The following is a 17,349-nucleotide window of genomic DNA, read 5'->3' as shown; positions in this document are numbered from 1 at the left end:
GTGATGCTCCAGAAACTCAATCTGCTCAAAGAAGTGCCCATCCAACCAATCCAACTTGTGGGAGCTGCTTCTGGATGCGTGGGGTGCAATTTCTCCAGATTACCTCAACAAATTAACAGCTAGAATGCCAAAGGTCTGCAATGCTGTAATTGCTGCAAATGGAGGATTCTTGGACGAAAGCAAAGTTTGATGTAAAAAAAATCTTATTTCAAATACAAATCATTATTTCTAACCTTGTCAATGTCTTGACTCTATTTTCTATTCATTTCACAACATATGGTGGTGAATAAGTGTGACTTTTCATGGAAAACACAAAATTGTTTGGGTGATCCCAAACTTTTGAACGGTAGTGTAGGTCAGGTGAATCAGCTGTACTAAATTGTCCCTAGGTGTGAATGTGTGTGTGTGTGTGTGTGTGTGTGTGTGTGTGTGTGTGTGTGTGTGGGCCCTGTGATGGCCTGGCAGCCTGTCCAGGGTGTCTTGCCGCCTGCCGCCCAATGACTGCCGGGATAGGCTCCAGCATCCCGTGACCCCGACTAGGATAAGTGGCTTGGATAATGGATGGATGGATGGATGTTTGTAATCAGGGTTTTCCTCCAGATTGTGCAACATAACCATAACGTCTGAGCCCTGGGGTCCTTTTCATTTACCTAATTTTTATTTAACACAGCAAAACAATGTAATTGCACAGGTATAACAGCAACATGAAGACATTGCCCGGGGGACTCTTTGTAAAAGGTTATCTTATTGAGGCCTCCTTGGTTTTGTACCCCTGAAAATGTTTAAGTGTCACCCTGAGATTCCTGTTACTGATCTCCAGCAAGTATGCACTGACTCACTTACCTTGTAACCTATTAGTTACATTACTGTCAGTTGTTGGTTAATTGGTGACTGAATGAAGTTGCTAAGATATTTCTCTTTCCTGTCAAAATGTCAAACATAGTTTTCCACTGAAAGCCACACATACATGTCTTATTTATATTCCTATAAAACATTCCACAATGTGCAAGCAGTTTTTCTTCTTTTTTTTTAAAATTAATTTGGTAGTTCTGGGCAAGGACTGAGCAGGAATTGTGTATTTAAGGTTCATTTCCTGACCACAGTTCCTGCACTTCTCCACCCTTCCTCAGAAGGAATTTGTGGCCATAGAAATTATTTAGGTTGGGCTCAGCGAGGCCCCTTCTTTCAACTTTGGCAGCAGCTCTGATGGTGCCACCTACTGGCATAATACAAACACTGTGAATATTGACGTGTACATTCGTGCTCGTGCACAAACACACACAAACCACACAGTGTAATTGTTTGATTCAGTTATACAGTACATTTCAAATCTTAACTAAAGAGTGATTTTTTTTTTTTACTTTTCAATGAAGTTAAATGGACAACCAGCCTACCATTTTACAAGTTAGTTTTTGCAAGGAGGTGTGTGTGTGTGTGTGTGTGTGTGTATAAGTGCAACTACGGCAATATTAATTTCCAGTCACTGAACACAAGGTGTTACTCGAGATGCATGTTGGTCAGATAAAATAGATCACAAAGAAGACCTTTTTAAATGTGCTATTTAATCTTCACAGTATTTCGAATTAATATTTGTTCAATAGCTTGAGTATACAGTATTGTATTAAATGTAAAACAATAAATTAATAAAATATATAAACATATAAAACACATTTATACAATGTCTTTTAAAGTAAGATTGCTTCCTCCAACCAGGTGCTCAAGGAAGAATGGAGTACAGTACTTAAATAAAAAGTTGCATTGTAAAGCATTTACAAAGTGCTTCAAACTAATCTTGATTCTTTTTAGAAGGCCTATAGAAAGTCATTCTCCTCTGCACCGCTTGCAGTAGTTTGGGTGGCAGAAAAGGCAGCTGGTTTCTCAGCATCTTGCTAGTGTTCACATTCTTTGCAATACAATCCTGGCAAATCCTTAGAAAGGTAACAAAAAGAAAAAATCAAGCCCAAGTTAATTCACTGACTATTTGGATAAAAGTAAAGCATGGTCCATTGGGGTAAAGTGACCACACACTAACAGCTGCTGTTAGGCTTTTTTTTGTGTGCCATTGTTGCAACTTAAGTTCTTCCTGGTGTGAATGATAAAAGGTTGTACCTGAACAGAGGATACGGCTGCATTTGGAAAACGAGTGCATCATTGCAGTGACCCTGAGGAGAAATGTGTATGAAAGATTCATTAGTCATGAAAGATTCATTGTTATGTGCCTAAATTCTTCACAAACCCACTTTTTCTGCAAAATAGGCTCCACAAATTTACAAATATGATCATCTGTGAATAACTCGGTACAAATATGTTATTTTTCTATTGGATGTTTTGAATGTAATACAAATGTTGACACAAGTGAGAACAGCATTTCCACATTTCGTTGACAGCATTTGGGAAAAAAAAGTCAGATTGAAAATAAATTACTCACAACTGACTAATCTGCAATTTGTTTTCCGAATACACTGCATATCTACAAAATGCCTTGTTTAGGTGTCTGTCTGCAATGAGTTTCCTTCTGAGAAAATACATGCTGCCTCTTTAAATATGGAAAGCACACTATAAACCATAAAACTTTGTCTGAGAAATCATTTTTTCTTTTCTGGTAAGCATACTACTGAGTCTGGCATACCCAATCCCTCTACAGTTTCTTAAACTTAATTGTAAGGCCAGGTGAGTGATATTGTAGATTTGGGAGAGACTCTACATGTCTTTGGACTGTGGGAGGAAACCGGAGCACCCGGAGAAAACCCACGCAGACATGGGGAGAACATGCAAACTCCACACAGAGGATGACCCAGGACGACCCCCAAGGTTGGACTACCCTGGGGCTCAAACCCAGGACCTTCTTGCTGTGAGGCGACCGCGCTAACCACTGGGCCACCGTGCCGCCCTAAGGCAACCGCATTAACCACTGTGCCACCGTGCCGCCCAGTCCAAAGACATGTAGGTCAGGTGACTCGGCCGTACTAAACTGTCCCAAGGTGTGAATGTGTGAATGCATGTGTGTGTGTGTGTGTGTGTGTGTGTGTGTGTGTGTGTCGGGTCTGTCATGGACTGGCGGCCTGCCCAGGGTGTCTCCCCGCCACCCAATGACTGCTGGGATAGACTCCAGCACCCCCACAACCCTGAGAGCAGGATAAGCGATTTGGACAATGGATGGATGGATGGGAGAGACTCTTTTTGGGGGGGGGGGTGCGCTTAGTTCGCTTTGTAACCCTCCAAATGAAATCAAATTACAACAAGCGTGCATTCATTTGTTTCCCTTTCTACGGATTCCCTCTGTGATACTTACAGTGTCAACAAGGAGGATGTAGTCGCAGCTTCCACCGAACACAATGACATCGGAGTCTTTCCCCAGACAAGCTGTGTGCCACAACCTTGAGCCAAGAGCAAAGATGCAAATTTAAGTAATGACACAAAAAAAGATACGAAATATGTTTACATTTAAGCGACGATCACAACATCTTGTCAACTGTGTTTATAGAAGTCCTGCTTTGTGAGTTACTCTTGCAGACTTTAGCTCAATTGATAAAACAAAGGGGAGAAACCTAAAGACTGTTATACAAACAACCATTAGTTTCACAACATGCAAAGAAGTGCTTGTACTCTGCTACCTTGGCTTGTTCTTATAGGGATGCTCCACTTCCCTCCATTTCTTTGTTTCAACATCAAGAAACCAACCATCACCTGTGGATAAAGACAGACACATGAGGTGTAAAGAAAATAAAATTGAAAGAATGAATCTTTCTGAGTTTGAAATGTCATACTCATTGGTTTGCAGTCTACACTCAGTCCACCAAACAGGAACAGGCCGCTATCTGATACAGCTGTGAGGGTATGCCATGATCGGCCCACTGGAGAGGTGGAAACCGGAATTCTGGATAATACATTTAGCAAAATATTCAAACATAGACTTAGCTGAAGACTGTTGAATCTAAAATTATATTGATATTAAAGGTTTGGCAGGATGGCATGCTTGTGGAAACAACAACCTCAAGCTTGAGGCTGGAAAGTCAATGGTGCAAGTCATCGAACTGGTTGGAAAACTGTGGGTTGAGTAAGTGAATGAATAGTGTACGACCTATACATACTATGACTAGTGTCTCTGAACAAGGAACTTAACCCCTCACATTCTTCAATGGAGCTAATTCCTGGTAAACAGTAAGAAAATGTGGGTATGCTAGGTCATAAATAGTTGCTGGAGTGACTATGTGAACATGACTCATTCTGTTGCTGGATAAGACTTTTGCATGCTCAGCTGATTTTGCCTTAACAACAAAACAAAACAAACAAGCAGCTAATTCTTATGAGATAGCTCACACTGCATGGAATCGAATCCCAGAAAAATCTATGCTCACTCCCTTTATCTCCCTCTGCTTTCCTTCCTTGTTTTCTTGCCTCTTTATGCAGACTGTCACATGCAACTCCAAGTAGATGAGGGGGGTGCAAGCAAACCACAGCATGTAATTTTATGATATTTTAGGATTTTAAGTGTTGTTTATAACTTACATTTCTGACCATGTCCATGTGTCAAGATCTAGACAGTGAATGTCGCTCGTCCTGGTTTCCTACATTTAGGAGAAAATGAACAGAAGTTATTTTTTGTTGACTTTGACCTGACGTTTTAACGCCATTACTATGAATCAATGTGAAGATAGAATTGATTTTAGAAAGAATGTAAAATCTCACCATGACTCTGCCTCCACAAACATAACCTTTACAACCTAACGTGGCACTGGCATGGGCTGCCCTAGGGGCTGGAGCACGACCCTGAACACACACACACACACACACACACACACACACACAAAACCCCGACAGCTAAAAATATTCTCATAACCTGTGCTATTTATGACAATCTTGTGACTTAGTGTATATTTGAAATTGTTGTTCATCATGAAGGTCCTTCTCCCTACTGAGAAAGCCACTCTGCGGTTTCGCCTCTGTTGAGCCCTGCAATGGCATGCAATGAATCATGGTTCCTCGCTCATTTCCTCTACACCAACCTGCTTGGTCATGGGAAGCAGCTGTAAAAGATGTCAGCCTTGTCTGACATCTGATGCTGGCCTGATTAGAACTGGACCAAAGAGTGATACCATTAACGTACTCAAGGTTGGTCTGTCAATGACACTGAGGACTGATGCAGGTAAAAAAGAAATACACCACAAACTTACCTTGTTGAAGTTGAATGTATAAGCCAGTAAATGTTTGATAAATTGATACAATTGCATAACTGAAATGAGTCCTTGAACTAATGATGAAATTCCAGCTCTAACATTAGTTACAATTAGCTAGCAATTAGTGGTAGTATAACAGACAATCAGTTGACATAGCAACACTATGACAATGAATTCAGCCCCGTTAGCTCTGTATGTAGTGGAAACACATCGAGAACAAACTGGGCTTTACTGGGCTCAGCCCTGCACAGTTCTGTGCAGTGGAGATAGGATATCAATCAAACTCTAACCATCTTACATGGGTTTGAGGTTCCCTCCAGCTTGCCTGTGTGGGGTCAAAGATATGGACCTCATTGTTCCATCCCCAGAAGACATTTTCTACCTGAAAACAATGCAAACACAGGTTCATGGATATTCTACAGTACTGCTAGGGCACATCACACCCAGAACTCATCAAATGGTGACATGAGCCATCTTTTTCAAATATCATTGGTGCAGTGTCTAGTGATAAAATGATACCCATGATGCCTCGTCCACAATGAAGCTTCTATCCCTGTCGTTGCTGTCACTCAGTAGTTTGTGACCATATCCTCCAAAGTAGATGATCCTGCAGAATCATCCAAAAATAGTTTTACAGTTATTTAGATTTTAGTATCAATTATGGTTTTAGCAGGTAGCACAGTAGGTGGAATCAACATCACATAGCTTTTCACTTCTCTTTAACTATAGAATTAGACTATTTTGAACAGCTGTCAGATGTATATGGTATGAGTTGGTGAGGGATATGTGGACACATAGGTATATGATGCTTTGAGTCATGTGGACCAGTGTAAGGTGAGCATTTTAATATGATATCATAGGACTGGGTTCCATGATTACAGTAAGTCCTCAAGTTTGGACTAGAAATATTTTAACTCCTGCTAGAATCAACCAAGCTTCTACTGACTTTAAAAGAACTAACACACACACTATGAATTTAATCTCTGTAGGACTTAAACCTAATCTAACTTCTAGGTATTGCAAATCATCATCATTGGCAGTCACTCAGGGTTGAGTAGGACTGTCCTCCTTGTGCGTATCCTTGTGGGAGGACACCTGCGCGTGACAGCTTTTTACATGGAGTGACTGACCTCCTCACTGCTGCTGATTCCAGCCACATCAGTATTCTCAACCTCCTCGACCTCTCTGCAGCCTTCGACACTTTTTTCCACACCATTCTCCCAACCGCTTATCTGAATACCTAGGCCTCACTGGTGTAGCTCTCTCCTGTTTCCAGTCATATCTCGCCAACAGGAAACAGTTTGTCACCATCAGAGACTCAGTTCCACCCTAGCCCCTGTCAACCAAGGCATGCCACAAGGCTCCGCACTTGGACCCCTCCTCTTTACCATCTACATGATCCCCCTTGGTCAGATCATCTGCCACTATGGTTTAAGTTTCCATTGCTATGCTGATGACACACAGCTTTAGCTCAGCACTAGACCATCCTCTCAGCTCCCCCTACAATCCCTTGTCAACGGCCTCCACCAAATAAAAATCTGGATGTCATCAAATCTACTCAAGCTAAGTAGCAATAAGACTGGTTGTGGCTTCCAAGCCGCTGCTCCAGAAGGTTGGAGATCTTCTCCTCAACAAGGATGGCTGCTCCATCTGCCCATCCCCAGAAGTCCGCAACCTTGGTGTCATTCTGGACTCCACCCTCTGATTCCAGTCACACATCAAATGCGTCACCAAATCTGCTTTCTTTCACCTCAAAAACATCTCCAGACTCCGACCATTACTCTCAGACTCTGTGGCAGAGATCCTTCTTCCATGCCTTCATCACTCCCGTCTGGATTATTGCAATGCAGTCCTGTCCAGGGTACCTAGCAAAGCCCTAGACAGGCTTCAGTATGTGCAGAATTCAGCTACCAGGGTGCTCACCCATACCAAGCCCTAGCAACACATCACTGCCACCCTTGTCTAACTTCACTGACTCATGGTCAAATCCCACATTTCTTATAATACGTTCCTCCTCACCTATGTATTCCGCCAAGCCCTTACCCCCCAGTACCTATCAGGCTTCTCAATCCCTATATTCCGTCTCAGAATTGGCGGTCCGCAGACATGGGCTTGCTTTCCATCCCCAACAGCAGCCTGCAGACTTTTGGGGATAGAGCCTTTACTGTGGCAGCCCCCACCCTTTGGAACTCTATTCCAGCAGAGATCCACAATGCTGCTTCTTTGGACAATTTTAAAAGACTACTGAAAACCTACTTTTTTTCTTATCTAGTGTAAAGCGTCATTGAGTTCCTTGAAAGGCGCTATACAAAACTAAGTTGTTGATGCACCTGCAGCCACCACACGGTCCTCGGCAGGGGGTGGCCAGAGTCGAATGGCATGGAGAACCAAAACAATTGGGGACCACCCTCTGTTGCAGCCTTCATCCACCTTCACTAACATTGTCTTCCGCCAGTTCTGCCATTGAGGTCTTTGTTGGATCACGCTTTGTCTAGAACCTCCCCTTTGACCTATACACCTTGGGTGACCCTACCAGGAGAAAAGCTATAGACAACATAGCTCTTGGGATCATTGGTACATGCAAGCTTCTCCACCACGACAAGGTGGTGATCCAGGAGAAGACGTGATGATGGCGCTAGCTCTACTACTCTCTGTCTGTGAGTTAGGCAGTTTCGCGCTAATGTAAGTCCCTCTAGATAAAGTAGCCCATTGATACTCACATGTTCATAGTGCTTACCTGGCATTATAAACCCAGCAGGACAGCTTGTCTCGGGGTGAGGGCAGAGAACCAGTCTCATGTGTTACTTTCCGCCAAGCATATTTACCATCCATGAGATCAACATAGTAAAGCTGTGTGAGGTCAAATACTGATCACTTCATCAAGATTTAACTCATCCTCAAGTATTTAATCTGTAACAGCAGTTATTATTACCACAATATCTTATCACCACAGCAGCTCACAGACCATGCAGGTCATGAAATGGAGCATGGATTCACTTTAAATTTATAAATTCTGACTGTGAATTAACCTCTTAGAAGCAAGATGGATGTCCTTGTAAATCACACTCACCTGATTGGTCTGTCCACTGTCATCACAACCTCCAAATATGTACATGCGGCCATTCAGAGAGCAACTACAGGTGCCGGACATAGAGGGTGGAACATCCCCTGTCATGCTGAACATTTCCCTTCAGAGAAAAACATGGAGAGACTCAACCAACTGCCAAGCCACAAGACCTGTTCGCTAACTGAGACATGCAGGGCTCTATGCAAACTTTTTTCTCAAGGAGTACATGAAAAAATAGGAGCACACAAAGAAATTTAGGAGCACAGTGAAAAATCTTCAAGTTAACACAGTTTATTAACAAACAATTGATTACATACATGTTTTGGTTGCGTGTGCGTGCGTGCATGCGTCTGTGTGCGTGCGTGCATGCGTGCGTGTGTGTGTGTGTGTGTGTGCGTGTGTGTGTGTGTGTGTGTATGCGTGCACATACACATACGCCACTAAAATCACACATTGGCCCATGCCTACTAGACGCAAAGGACCTTGTGAATCCCCCTCGTCGGATTGTAATCTTTACTCGCAGACTGTGCTCGTAAATTATACAAGCACATATCTATTTTAGGGGCAAATGTGAGTGAAATACTCGCACTGTAGAGCCCTGGCAGATTACAACAACAAACATCTGTCTATCTATCCATCTATCCATTTATCTAAAGGGAGAGAGAGGGGAGAGAGAGAAGACAGTATAGCTTACTGGAATGATCGGAACATATTTTCTATCATGAGGGTGAATATATTCAATATCCTTACCATACACCTTGCTCTAAGTCATATACCCAGATTTCATTATTGGGGAGGAAAACCTCATCATCAGCAATTGACTGTGGAGAACAAGTACAGCATGTCTGTCAGATGTCATGGCATAGGGTACACAATGTCTGGTGTGCATCATTTTAATGGCATCCTCCATTTCCTCTGTCTTTTTATTATTATTACTATTATTATTCAGGATTTAAAAATTTGAGACCTGTAACTTCATAGATTTGGCATCAATGTTTTCACTATGAAGACATTCAGAGTATTTCTTACCACATAGCCCCCCCAAACATACAGCAGGTTGTCTTCAACCAAAGCCGTGTGGCCGCTTCGCTCGCGGGCCACCAACTCGGGGCAGTGTCTCTCGTGTTGGGAATCCATTAAACTATAAATAGGAGGGAGAAACAGCACGGATGTAGCCAAGGGGAGGTCTGATGGGTCATTTGACCTATCCCCAAGAAATTAAAGGTCCAAAAATCCTATCTGTAGTATATTCAATGAAACCAAGCAGCAGTTACCTTGGGATCAAAATAAGCCCATATTCACTAGCATATGATGTTTTTAAAGCTTGAAATATTATTTAGCATTCCTTCCAATAAATTATCATTTTTAGTATAGCATACAATATTTTTAAGACTGAAAACAAGCATTTCGTTATGAGAATAAGTGTAAACTTACTTTTCATATATGACAAATAAACTTGAAATGTGTAACATCCATACTTTTACTGAATCACATGTTTTAGTATCCTAAAGTATAGTTTATTCTTAGCTATAGTAGGCAAAAGGCTGGCTCAGAATAAAATAAATACACTTTTGGGGAAAAACACCCTTAGTTATAGGATTATATTACACAAATTATAAAATACCAAATACATTCTATGTGCTTGTTAAAATCTATTTGGTATGCATGAAAAATATGACAGCCTTTGCTTTTTTGGGAGGAGGAAATCGTTTAAACAAAAACAAGCTTTTCTCGCCCCGGGGAAAGGATATCAGTTCAAGGGAATATAACAGGCTGAAAGTAAATGGGACTCTTGTCATTAATTTACCTTAAGTGATAGCAACGTAGACTAGCTTATCTGGACTAACAGCGCAAAATAGCAAATTAAAAGCACAAAACCTGAAAATATACTCACAAGAAATTGTGATCCTGCAGATAATCCTCTACTTTTCCCGTGTCAAAAAGAGTAAAATACATGGGTGAGCTCCCCAATGGCAGAACATCTCAACGTTTGCGGCGCACGCATAATCACCGTAAGGGCGGTTTGTTTTCGACCAGAGGAAAGCTCAGCAATGCCGGAAGTGACGAAATACAGGCAGAGGTTAGTATTTAGCGCCAAATATTGACTTGTTGGTGCGGCCATGGATTTCGCTCGTAAAATAAAAACAAAAGTGTCTGCTGGCTTCACGATGCGGGGACTTATGCTGCGACCGTATGTATATTATTTTAGTGTTTTTTTTTTTTTATTTTGACCGAATTCAATTTTGCACACGATCTCGTTTGCGTCTAACTAGCAGTATCACAAAGGCTTCAACTCCCGAGGACTTCAGTGAATTCTTCAGCCTGTCACTTCCAATGCTGAGAAGGGACTTGTACTTTGAAACGATCAAATATTAGGGGTTATATGGAGATAATGATGGTCGAAAGCGATATGGTCTTCAATATTTTTTTTTCCTTCTCAGCGAATCCAGCAGATACCTTTTGGAGGTGCTGCAGTCAGTCAGTCCCATTGAACTGGATGATGTTATTGAACGGATCTTGGATGCTGTGGAAAAGCAACCACGTAAGTTAAGTGTCAACAAGTGACAACGAATGACTATAATGTTTAGTGGATGTCTGCTCATTTTTAGTGCCCGGTTTTTATTGCTCCTGATGTTTTCAGTGTATGATCATGGAGTCCCGTTTTTATCTCTTAACCAAATTATTTTCCAACAGTGTCCTCTAGTATGATAGAGCTTTCTGTCGTGGAAATTGCTGTGCAGGACTGCAGTCAGTCTTGTGATGAAACCGTGTAAGTTCTACATTAGCCCTTCCAACTTTATTGGGGTAATTGTTTTGGTATTGGTAAATGTTTGCTTAACTTAAGTATTTGATGCAAGTCATTAAAAAGTATCAGTTATCTTAGCAAGGATTATAAACGTCCGTTGATAGTTTAGAAAATACAAATTTGAATTGAATTTGCTTTTTTATATTCATTATTATGGTAATTGGTAAATAATTTCAAAAACAGAATTGTTGGACAATTCACAAGGCAACAAACCGCTTTGACTATCAGACAGCATTGTATTTCTTTATGCAGGAAAAGCCATGGCAAATTAAAATATGCTCTTGTATTAATGCTGCAGTAGTAGTACAAGTATTAATATTAACGCTGCATTTGCAGTGGTGCACTGCACTTGTCCAACCTGCATAGCTATAGAAACCAAAGTCAGACATTGTTATCGTTCTAGTAGATTTTTTTTTTGTTAATGACAGTCATTTGATTGTTCACCAGAGATAATGTTCTTAACATAATTGGAGCGTTTGATGTACCAAGATATATCTTCAGTGTGGAGAAGAAGAAATTTGTACCGTAAGTAAAGTGAGAATTTGTGTCTTATTTGTTCCAAATGAGCTTAAATTACAGTACACCCAAAAGGATTGCTGCAAATGTCACATAGTCACTTCTTCACTTTTAGCATGAATCTATTACCATGTCGTGTGTTTCTCATGACTTCCACTGTTTCAATAAGTGTCCTAATTATCACTTTCTCTTCTAGAATTAATATGACCAACCACCCAGCTTCCAGTCTGTGTGGTATGGCCAGAGACAAGGCTGAACTCTTCAGAGAACGTTATACAGTCTTACAACAGGTCAGTTAGCGCTGCTTCAGTCAACTTTTCACTGAGAGGTGAATTTCTTGACCGAGGAACTATCCCAAAATAACCATCTGTTTGATTACTACAGATTATTTATACACACTTTTTTTGCAGCGGACACATAGGCATGAGCTTTTTACTCCACCTGCAATAGGAGCTGCCATTGATAATGGAAGGAACAAATTTCAGGTATGACATCTCGAATTCCATTTGTTGACCAATACAATGTGTAAAATGTAATCGCAGTCTTTCACACGAGCGTCTTCACTCATTAATGTTGAGTTGCCACAATACCTGGTTATTATTTAATCAAAATGCTTTGTAACAGTGCATTGAGACGAGTGTGTATCATTGTGTTGCTTCGGCATTTGGGTTTTAGCTCAAGATGGTTGAAGCGCTTCTGGGAAGCACATCCAAGCTGGGAGAGGTCATTGTGCTGGGGATGATCACACAGCTGAGAGAAGTAATTCTGGGATACTGATGACTATTTTCATTCCAATTTATCAAGCGAGATTTATTGTGAAACACACTATTCTCCCATTTACTTTCTTTTTAATTCATTCAAATTAGTCAAGCAAACTTTGGAAATGTGTTGCTTTTCTCCTGATTTGTGCATGTGTATTTTATTTTGTTTTTCATTATGTGTCTAGTTTTACAAAGACTTCTGAATTATTTGTAGGGTAAATTCTACCTAGAAGACCCAAGTGGAACAGTACAGCTGGACATATCCAAGGCAATATCCTTTCACTGTGGGCTGAGGAAGTGGGAAGGGTTATTGATGTCAGTACAGGATACAAGGCAGCAGGGCCTTTTCAGTATAACTAGTTTAAATCATGTAGTAGTTTATGGCAAAGAAAGTGAATAGATCCCTTAACTGTACTCTCACCAGTTTCATAATGGACTCTACACAGAATCTTGCTTTGTATTGGCAGAAGGTAAGAAGAAATAAAGACTACTGCTATTCATGGTTGTGTAATTCCTTGTAAGGGGTAAGGTGTTGTTGTGTTATGTAGTGTGAGGAAAATACTTCGCCTCTCTCTCTCACAGGCTGGTACGACGACTCTGTGTTCCACGTCAGTGCCTTTGGGTTTCCACCAACAGAACCGTCTTCAAACACAAGGTCAGTATATCTGTATGTCTGAGCGAACAGTGTTGTAATCCATTGTAGCTAAAAGTCAGGTAGTATTTATGCTACATAATGACACATACTGGGTTGTGAGTTAAGTCTTATGTGAAGTAACCATTTAAATGGTAATTTGATTTAAAAAAAACCCACACCTCCGTTGGACTGAATAGCAATTCACCAACTTATCTTGTTATGATGAGATTTAAAAGCTCATGTTGAATTCAGCATTGTTCTGAGACGTGCCACTGCTGCTTACAATAATAATAATAGTGATCAATGTTATTGATCCCTGAAGAAAAATTGTCATTTGCCTTATGTGGTGGGTCAGAGTATAGGGTCAAATACAGTTCTGGTGTCCAGTTTAAGGACACTTTAGCAGGGTAGATGCTTGCAGACATAGGCATTTGAACCCTTTCCCCTACTTGAGGTAGTCGCACTACTAACTGCACCCACCCTGTTGTCCAAAGTAACTATTAGCGAGCTGAATGTTGTGTTTAACTGCTGTACTTTATTCCTAGGGCATACTTTGGCAATATAAACTTCTTTGGTGGTCCAGCCAACACATCGGTGAAAGCATCTGCCAAGCTCAAGCAACTGGAAGAGGAGAACGAGGATGCCATGTTTGTAATAGTCTCTGATGTGTGGTTGGACAGTGTAGAGGTGATGGAGAAGATCACCATCATGTTCTCAGGTCTGGTATCAACCCACTTTTATACTATTTGCGAAGTGACCTTATATTTATATTTTTTTAGAATCATAAACTAATCTTTTTTTCTGATGTGCTGAACAAGGAAAATCTCAGTAAAAGATTCAATGAGTGGCTTAATGCAATGGAAAATATAAATTATTAAACACTGTTACCATTCTTACAAATTGACTTTATTGATTCACCAATATCACTTCATATTTTATGTTAAATTCTCTTATTCCAGAGAATATTCTCATTTACACACACACACACACACAAAACTCTTCTTTCTTAACAAGTGTGTATGAAAGTGTTTAGTCAGTACAAACCTGGATAATGGACCAGATTTGTCATAATTCCATGTTGGGGTTTAAAAGGTTGTTTTTCCATCACACGCCGCGCTTTTGATGTTTAGTAGATGCAAGCTTACACGAATTAAGCAAGTGAAATATTTCATGGGACACCAGACTGTTGCATGCAAATTTTAATTTTCTTACAGGCTATGCTGCAATGCCACCCACGTGCTTCATTTTTTGTGGGAGCTTCTCTTGTGCTCCCTATGGAAAAACACAGATCAAATCACTCAAAGGTGAGAATTGTAAATCCTCATTGCTCATAAAAGACAATCTGAGAGCTTTAAATTGAATTCATAGGGAAGAGAATGGATTCGACTGACATCTTTTATATGATTTTACATTGTTCTTATTTTTTTAGAGTCATTGAAAGCTCTTGCTGATGCCATAAGTGCATTTCCTAGCATTCATGCAAGGTAATTTCTGAAGGAACGGTTGTTTTGTTCTGGTCTGTTCAGTTCTGATGCTTCACATGACTTGGCCTGTTTTTTACAATCATTTAGAATTTAATTGCGTGTGAAAAGACATGAAGTGAATTTTGACTTGGAAGTTTTCATCCTAAACCCACAGTAGTCGCTTTGTGTTTGTACCTGGTCCTGAGGACCCTGGCCCCAGTACTGTTCTACCAAGGTAAGCATTAAACAATATATTTTTAGCCACATTAATTGATACTATTTGGGATGGGCAAATGTAGATGGGTGTTTTCTTCTCAGGCCTCCCTTAGCTGACTACATCACTGAGGAGTTCAGACAGAGGGTTCCCTTCTCAGTGTTCACTACCAACCCATGCAGGTAAAAACAGATTTTTGGCTGCTATTAAATGTTAAATGTACATAATGTAGGGTTGCAAATGTGTGCAGACAAAAATACACCAAAGGCAATACTGGTTATAGGTTGTAATTAGGGTTGAACAATACTTGGAAAAAGTAAATTGCTACATTAACTATAGTAATTGCTAAATCTCAAAAGCTGTACAGAAGAGATGATGGACTTCAACATGTGTTTCAGATAGATAGGGTGTTCTGGTTCTGTGCAGAATTTTTTTTCTTTTTTTAACTTTCCTTTGTTGTTTGTTTCTTAACTTTTTTTTAGTGGCTGGAGAAAATGGAGAAAAACATGTTCACCTTTATTGCAATTGATAGTGAAACTGAGATATTCATCACATGATTTTTGTTTGGTATTATGAATAATCTCAAGGTTTGCATGGTGATTTTACACCAGTTTGTCTTCTAAATCACAGTGATGTTTTTGAGTAATGTGATTTGACTGATGGTTCAAGACAAGTATTACTTTTACTGTAAATTCTGTGCACACTGACACTGATTTCTATGCCATGATTTCTCAACCAGGATCCAGTACTGCAGCCAGGAAATTGTAATTATGAGAGAAGACCTGGTCAACAAGATGTGCAGGAACTGTCTCCGCTTGCCCAACAACAGTCTTGACATTCCAAACCATGTACGTTTTGACCTTTCTGCTTCGTGTCATTTTTCTGCAAGCTTGATTATTGTCAACTACAATAAATCATGTTGTCTAGACAGTTGATCCCATTGAATGGATGTATTGTTTGAAAATGGGACCGTTTATTTCTTCTTTTATGCATTGCTTAGGTTGCATACATGAAGTGATAATGAGTTATAACCTAACTTGGAATTTTTCTGTGAACAGTTGTACCTAGAGGTGTGGCAACCCCTAATGGGAGCAGCCAAAAGTAGTAGTAGTAGTAGTTGTTGTTGTTGTTGTTGTTGTTGTTGTACCTAGAGGTCTAGACTACTGTCCTGTGTCCTGGAAGGAAAACATAGTTAGAAACTTTAATACCTGAAACATTTTCTTCTTCTCTGTCCCTAGTTTGTTAAGACCATACTGTCACAGGGTCACTTGACTCCACTTCCTCTGTATGTCAGTCCAGTGTTCTGGGCCTATGACTATACTCTACGTGTCTACCCTGTCCCTGATGTAATAATCTTCGCAGACAAATATGATCCTTTCACCATCATCAACACAGACTGCCTCTGCATCAACCCAGTATGAACCTACTTATTAATTTAAAAAAGAGGACTTTTTAAAATTCACTGATCTGTGAAATAAAAACTGTAATCAAAGTCAAGCTGTTCTCCCATCTAGCAGTTAATTTTGTATTTTGAACATGATATCTGTCTCAGCATATTCTTGGCTGGTATTTATAGACAAAGTGTCAGCAAATACATTTTGTTATTCATCTGTTATCACAGGGGTCGTTCCCGAGAAGTGGCTTCTCATTTAAGGTGTACTACCCATCAAACAGAACGGTTGAGGACAGGTGAGGTGAACTCTTTTATGCCATAATATTCTTAAGCGTCTACAAATGTACTTTTATAGAATTATTTTTGTGTTTACTAGACCTGCTCAATAGAACTAAAAAAGACACAATATACCAAGCCCTAAATAACCCCAAGTTATCACCTTTTAGTGTCGGAAGTGGTGTCATTTGTAGTTAAAATTATTTATCACTTGTGTTGTATTTTTATGTCTTCACAGCAAACTTCAAGGGCTTTAAAGGAAATTGATTCGCAAGTGGATCTGTTGTCAAATGTTTGATATATTGCCGCTGTAAAATATGTGTTGGAAATTAGCTGTAATTAATTGTATCATTTTATTTTTAATGTAGTTTTTTCTGTCATGAACAATAAAGGTTCACCCCTCTTATATTTTATTTTTCAATTAACTGCTTGATAATCGTCTTAATCGTCGACTTTTTTCACAAATTTTTTTTAATGAAATTTTACAATCAAAATATTGTATATACATATATGAAATCAATCTTTATTTTTACATAGAAATTTGTTCAACAAAAAACAAACATACCTGGCCGCCTAGCCAATTAGGGGGGAAAAAAACACAACTTGTATACTCAAGACAAACAATATTATGAAAAACAAATTATAAACTTATACAAAAAAATAGAATGGTAAAAAAATTAGTTAAGGGATACACCCATATCACCACACATGTAAACAGATTACCCCAAGTCCAACCAAATAATAATGTTTATCAAATGCTTTATGGGATGTCAAGTGACCGCAGTTCCTTAACTAATTTAAAGAAAGGACCCCATGTTTTATAAAGTCTGGTTATTGAACCCCCTGTGACACATCTTATTTTCCATTCATCCATCCATTATCCAAACCGCGTATCCTGCTGTCAGGGTCGTGGGATGCTAGAGCCTATCCCAGTGGTCATTGGGCGGCAGGCAGGGAGATACCCTGGACAGGCCGCCAGGACCATCCCAGGGCCAACTGAATTCTGCCAGTCTGAATTGGTATGTGTTGCACAGTTAGCCAT

At 40.0% G+C, this 17,349-nt stretch overlaps 2 protein-coding genes across 2 annotated transcripts; one reads left to right on the top strand and one right to left on the bottom strand.

Annotated features, from left to right (window-relative positions):
* Window positions 1-409: 409 nt before the first annotated feature.
* Window positions 410-10,278, bottom strand: LOC130126134 (kelch domain-containing protein 1). Its single transcript, XM_056295503.1, has 14 exons — window positions 10,139-10,278; window positions 9,274-9,385; window positions 8,995-9,065; window positions 8,248-8,365; window positions 7,915-8,027; window positions 5,697-5,784; window positions 5,476-5,559; window positions 4,690-4,770; window positions 4,510-4,568; window positions 3,768-3,877; window positions 3,615-3,687; window positions 3,293-3,377; window positions 2,110-2,162; window positions 410-1,928 (listed from the first exon to the last, which is right to left on the bottom strand). Exons 1-14 carry the CDS (start codon window positions 10,198-10,200, stop codon window positions 1,787-1,789), a joined length of 1,251 nt encoding a protein of 416 aa, XP_056151478.1. The 5' UTR covers window positions 10,201-10,278; the 3' UTR covers window positions 410-1,786.
* Window positions 10,279-10,364: 86 nt separating this feature from the next.
* pole2 (polymerase (DNA directed), epsilon 2) lies at window positions 10,365-16,701 on the top strand. Its single transcript, XM_056295502.1, has 19 exons — window positions 10,365-10,435; window positions 10,686-10,786; window positions 10,939-11,014; window positions 11,498-11,575; window positions 11,763-11,856; window positions 11,977-12,051; window positions 12,242-12,325; window positions 12,542-12,598; window positions 12,749-12,797; window positions 12,910-12,982; window positions 13,507-13,679; window positions 14,176-14,265; window positions 14,391-14,445; window positions 14,600-14,659; window positions 14,743-14,820; window positions 15,378-15,486; window positions 15,877-16,053; window positions 16,260-16,327; window positions 16,546-16,701. Exons 1-19 carry the CDS (start codon window positions 10,365-10,367, stop codon window positions 16,562-16,564), a joined length of 1,587 nt encoding a protein of 528 aa, XP_056151477.1. The 3' UTR covers window positions 16,565-16,701.
* The last annotated feature ends 648 nt before the right edge of the window (window positions 16,702-17,349 follow it).

The sequence above is a fragment of the Lampris incognitus genome, chromosome 16 (assembly GCF_029633865.1).
Source record: "Lampris incognitus isolate fLamInc1 chromosome 16, fLamInc1.hap2, whole genome shotgun sequence".
NCBI classification, from domain to species: Eukaryota; Metazoa; Chordata; class Actinopteri; order Lampriformes; family Lampridae; genus Lampris; species Lampris incognitus.
The sequence above is the reverse complement of the archived record's forward strand: the minus strand, read 5'-3'. Positions and strand labels throughout refer to the sequence as shown.

Excerpts from the sequence above, each read along its gene's own strand:
- LOC130126134 (XM_056295503.1), bottom strand. The coding sequence starts at position 10,200 with ATGTATTTTACTCTTTTTGACACGGGAAAAGTAGAGGATTATCTGCAG. Across the intron at positions 4,771-5,475 it reads GGAGGGAACCTCAAACCCAT|GGTCGTGCTCCAGCCCCTAG; the intron begins GTAAGATGGTTA and ends GTGTGTGTTCAG. Across the intron at positions 3,688-3,767 it reads TGTAGACTGCAAACCAATGA|GTGATGGTTGGTTTCTTGAT; the intron begins GTATGACATTTC and ends CTTTATCCACAG.
- pole2 (XM_056295502.1), top strand. The coding sequence starts at position 10,365 with ATGGATTTCGCTCGTAAAATAAAAACAAAAGTGTCTGCTGGCTTCACG. Across the intron at positions 14,446-14,599 it reads TTTCCTAGCATTCATGCAAG|TAGTCGCTTTGTGTTTGTAC; the intron begins GTAATTTCTGAA and ends CTAAACCCACAG. Across the intron at positions 14,660-14,742 it reads CCCAGTACTGTTCTACCAAG|GCCTCCCTTAGCTGACTACA; the intron begins GTAAGCATTAAA and ends TTTTCTTCTCAG.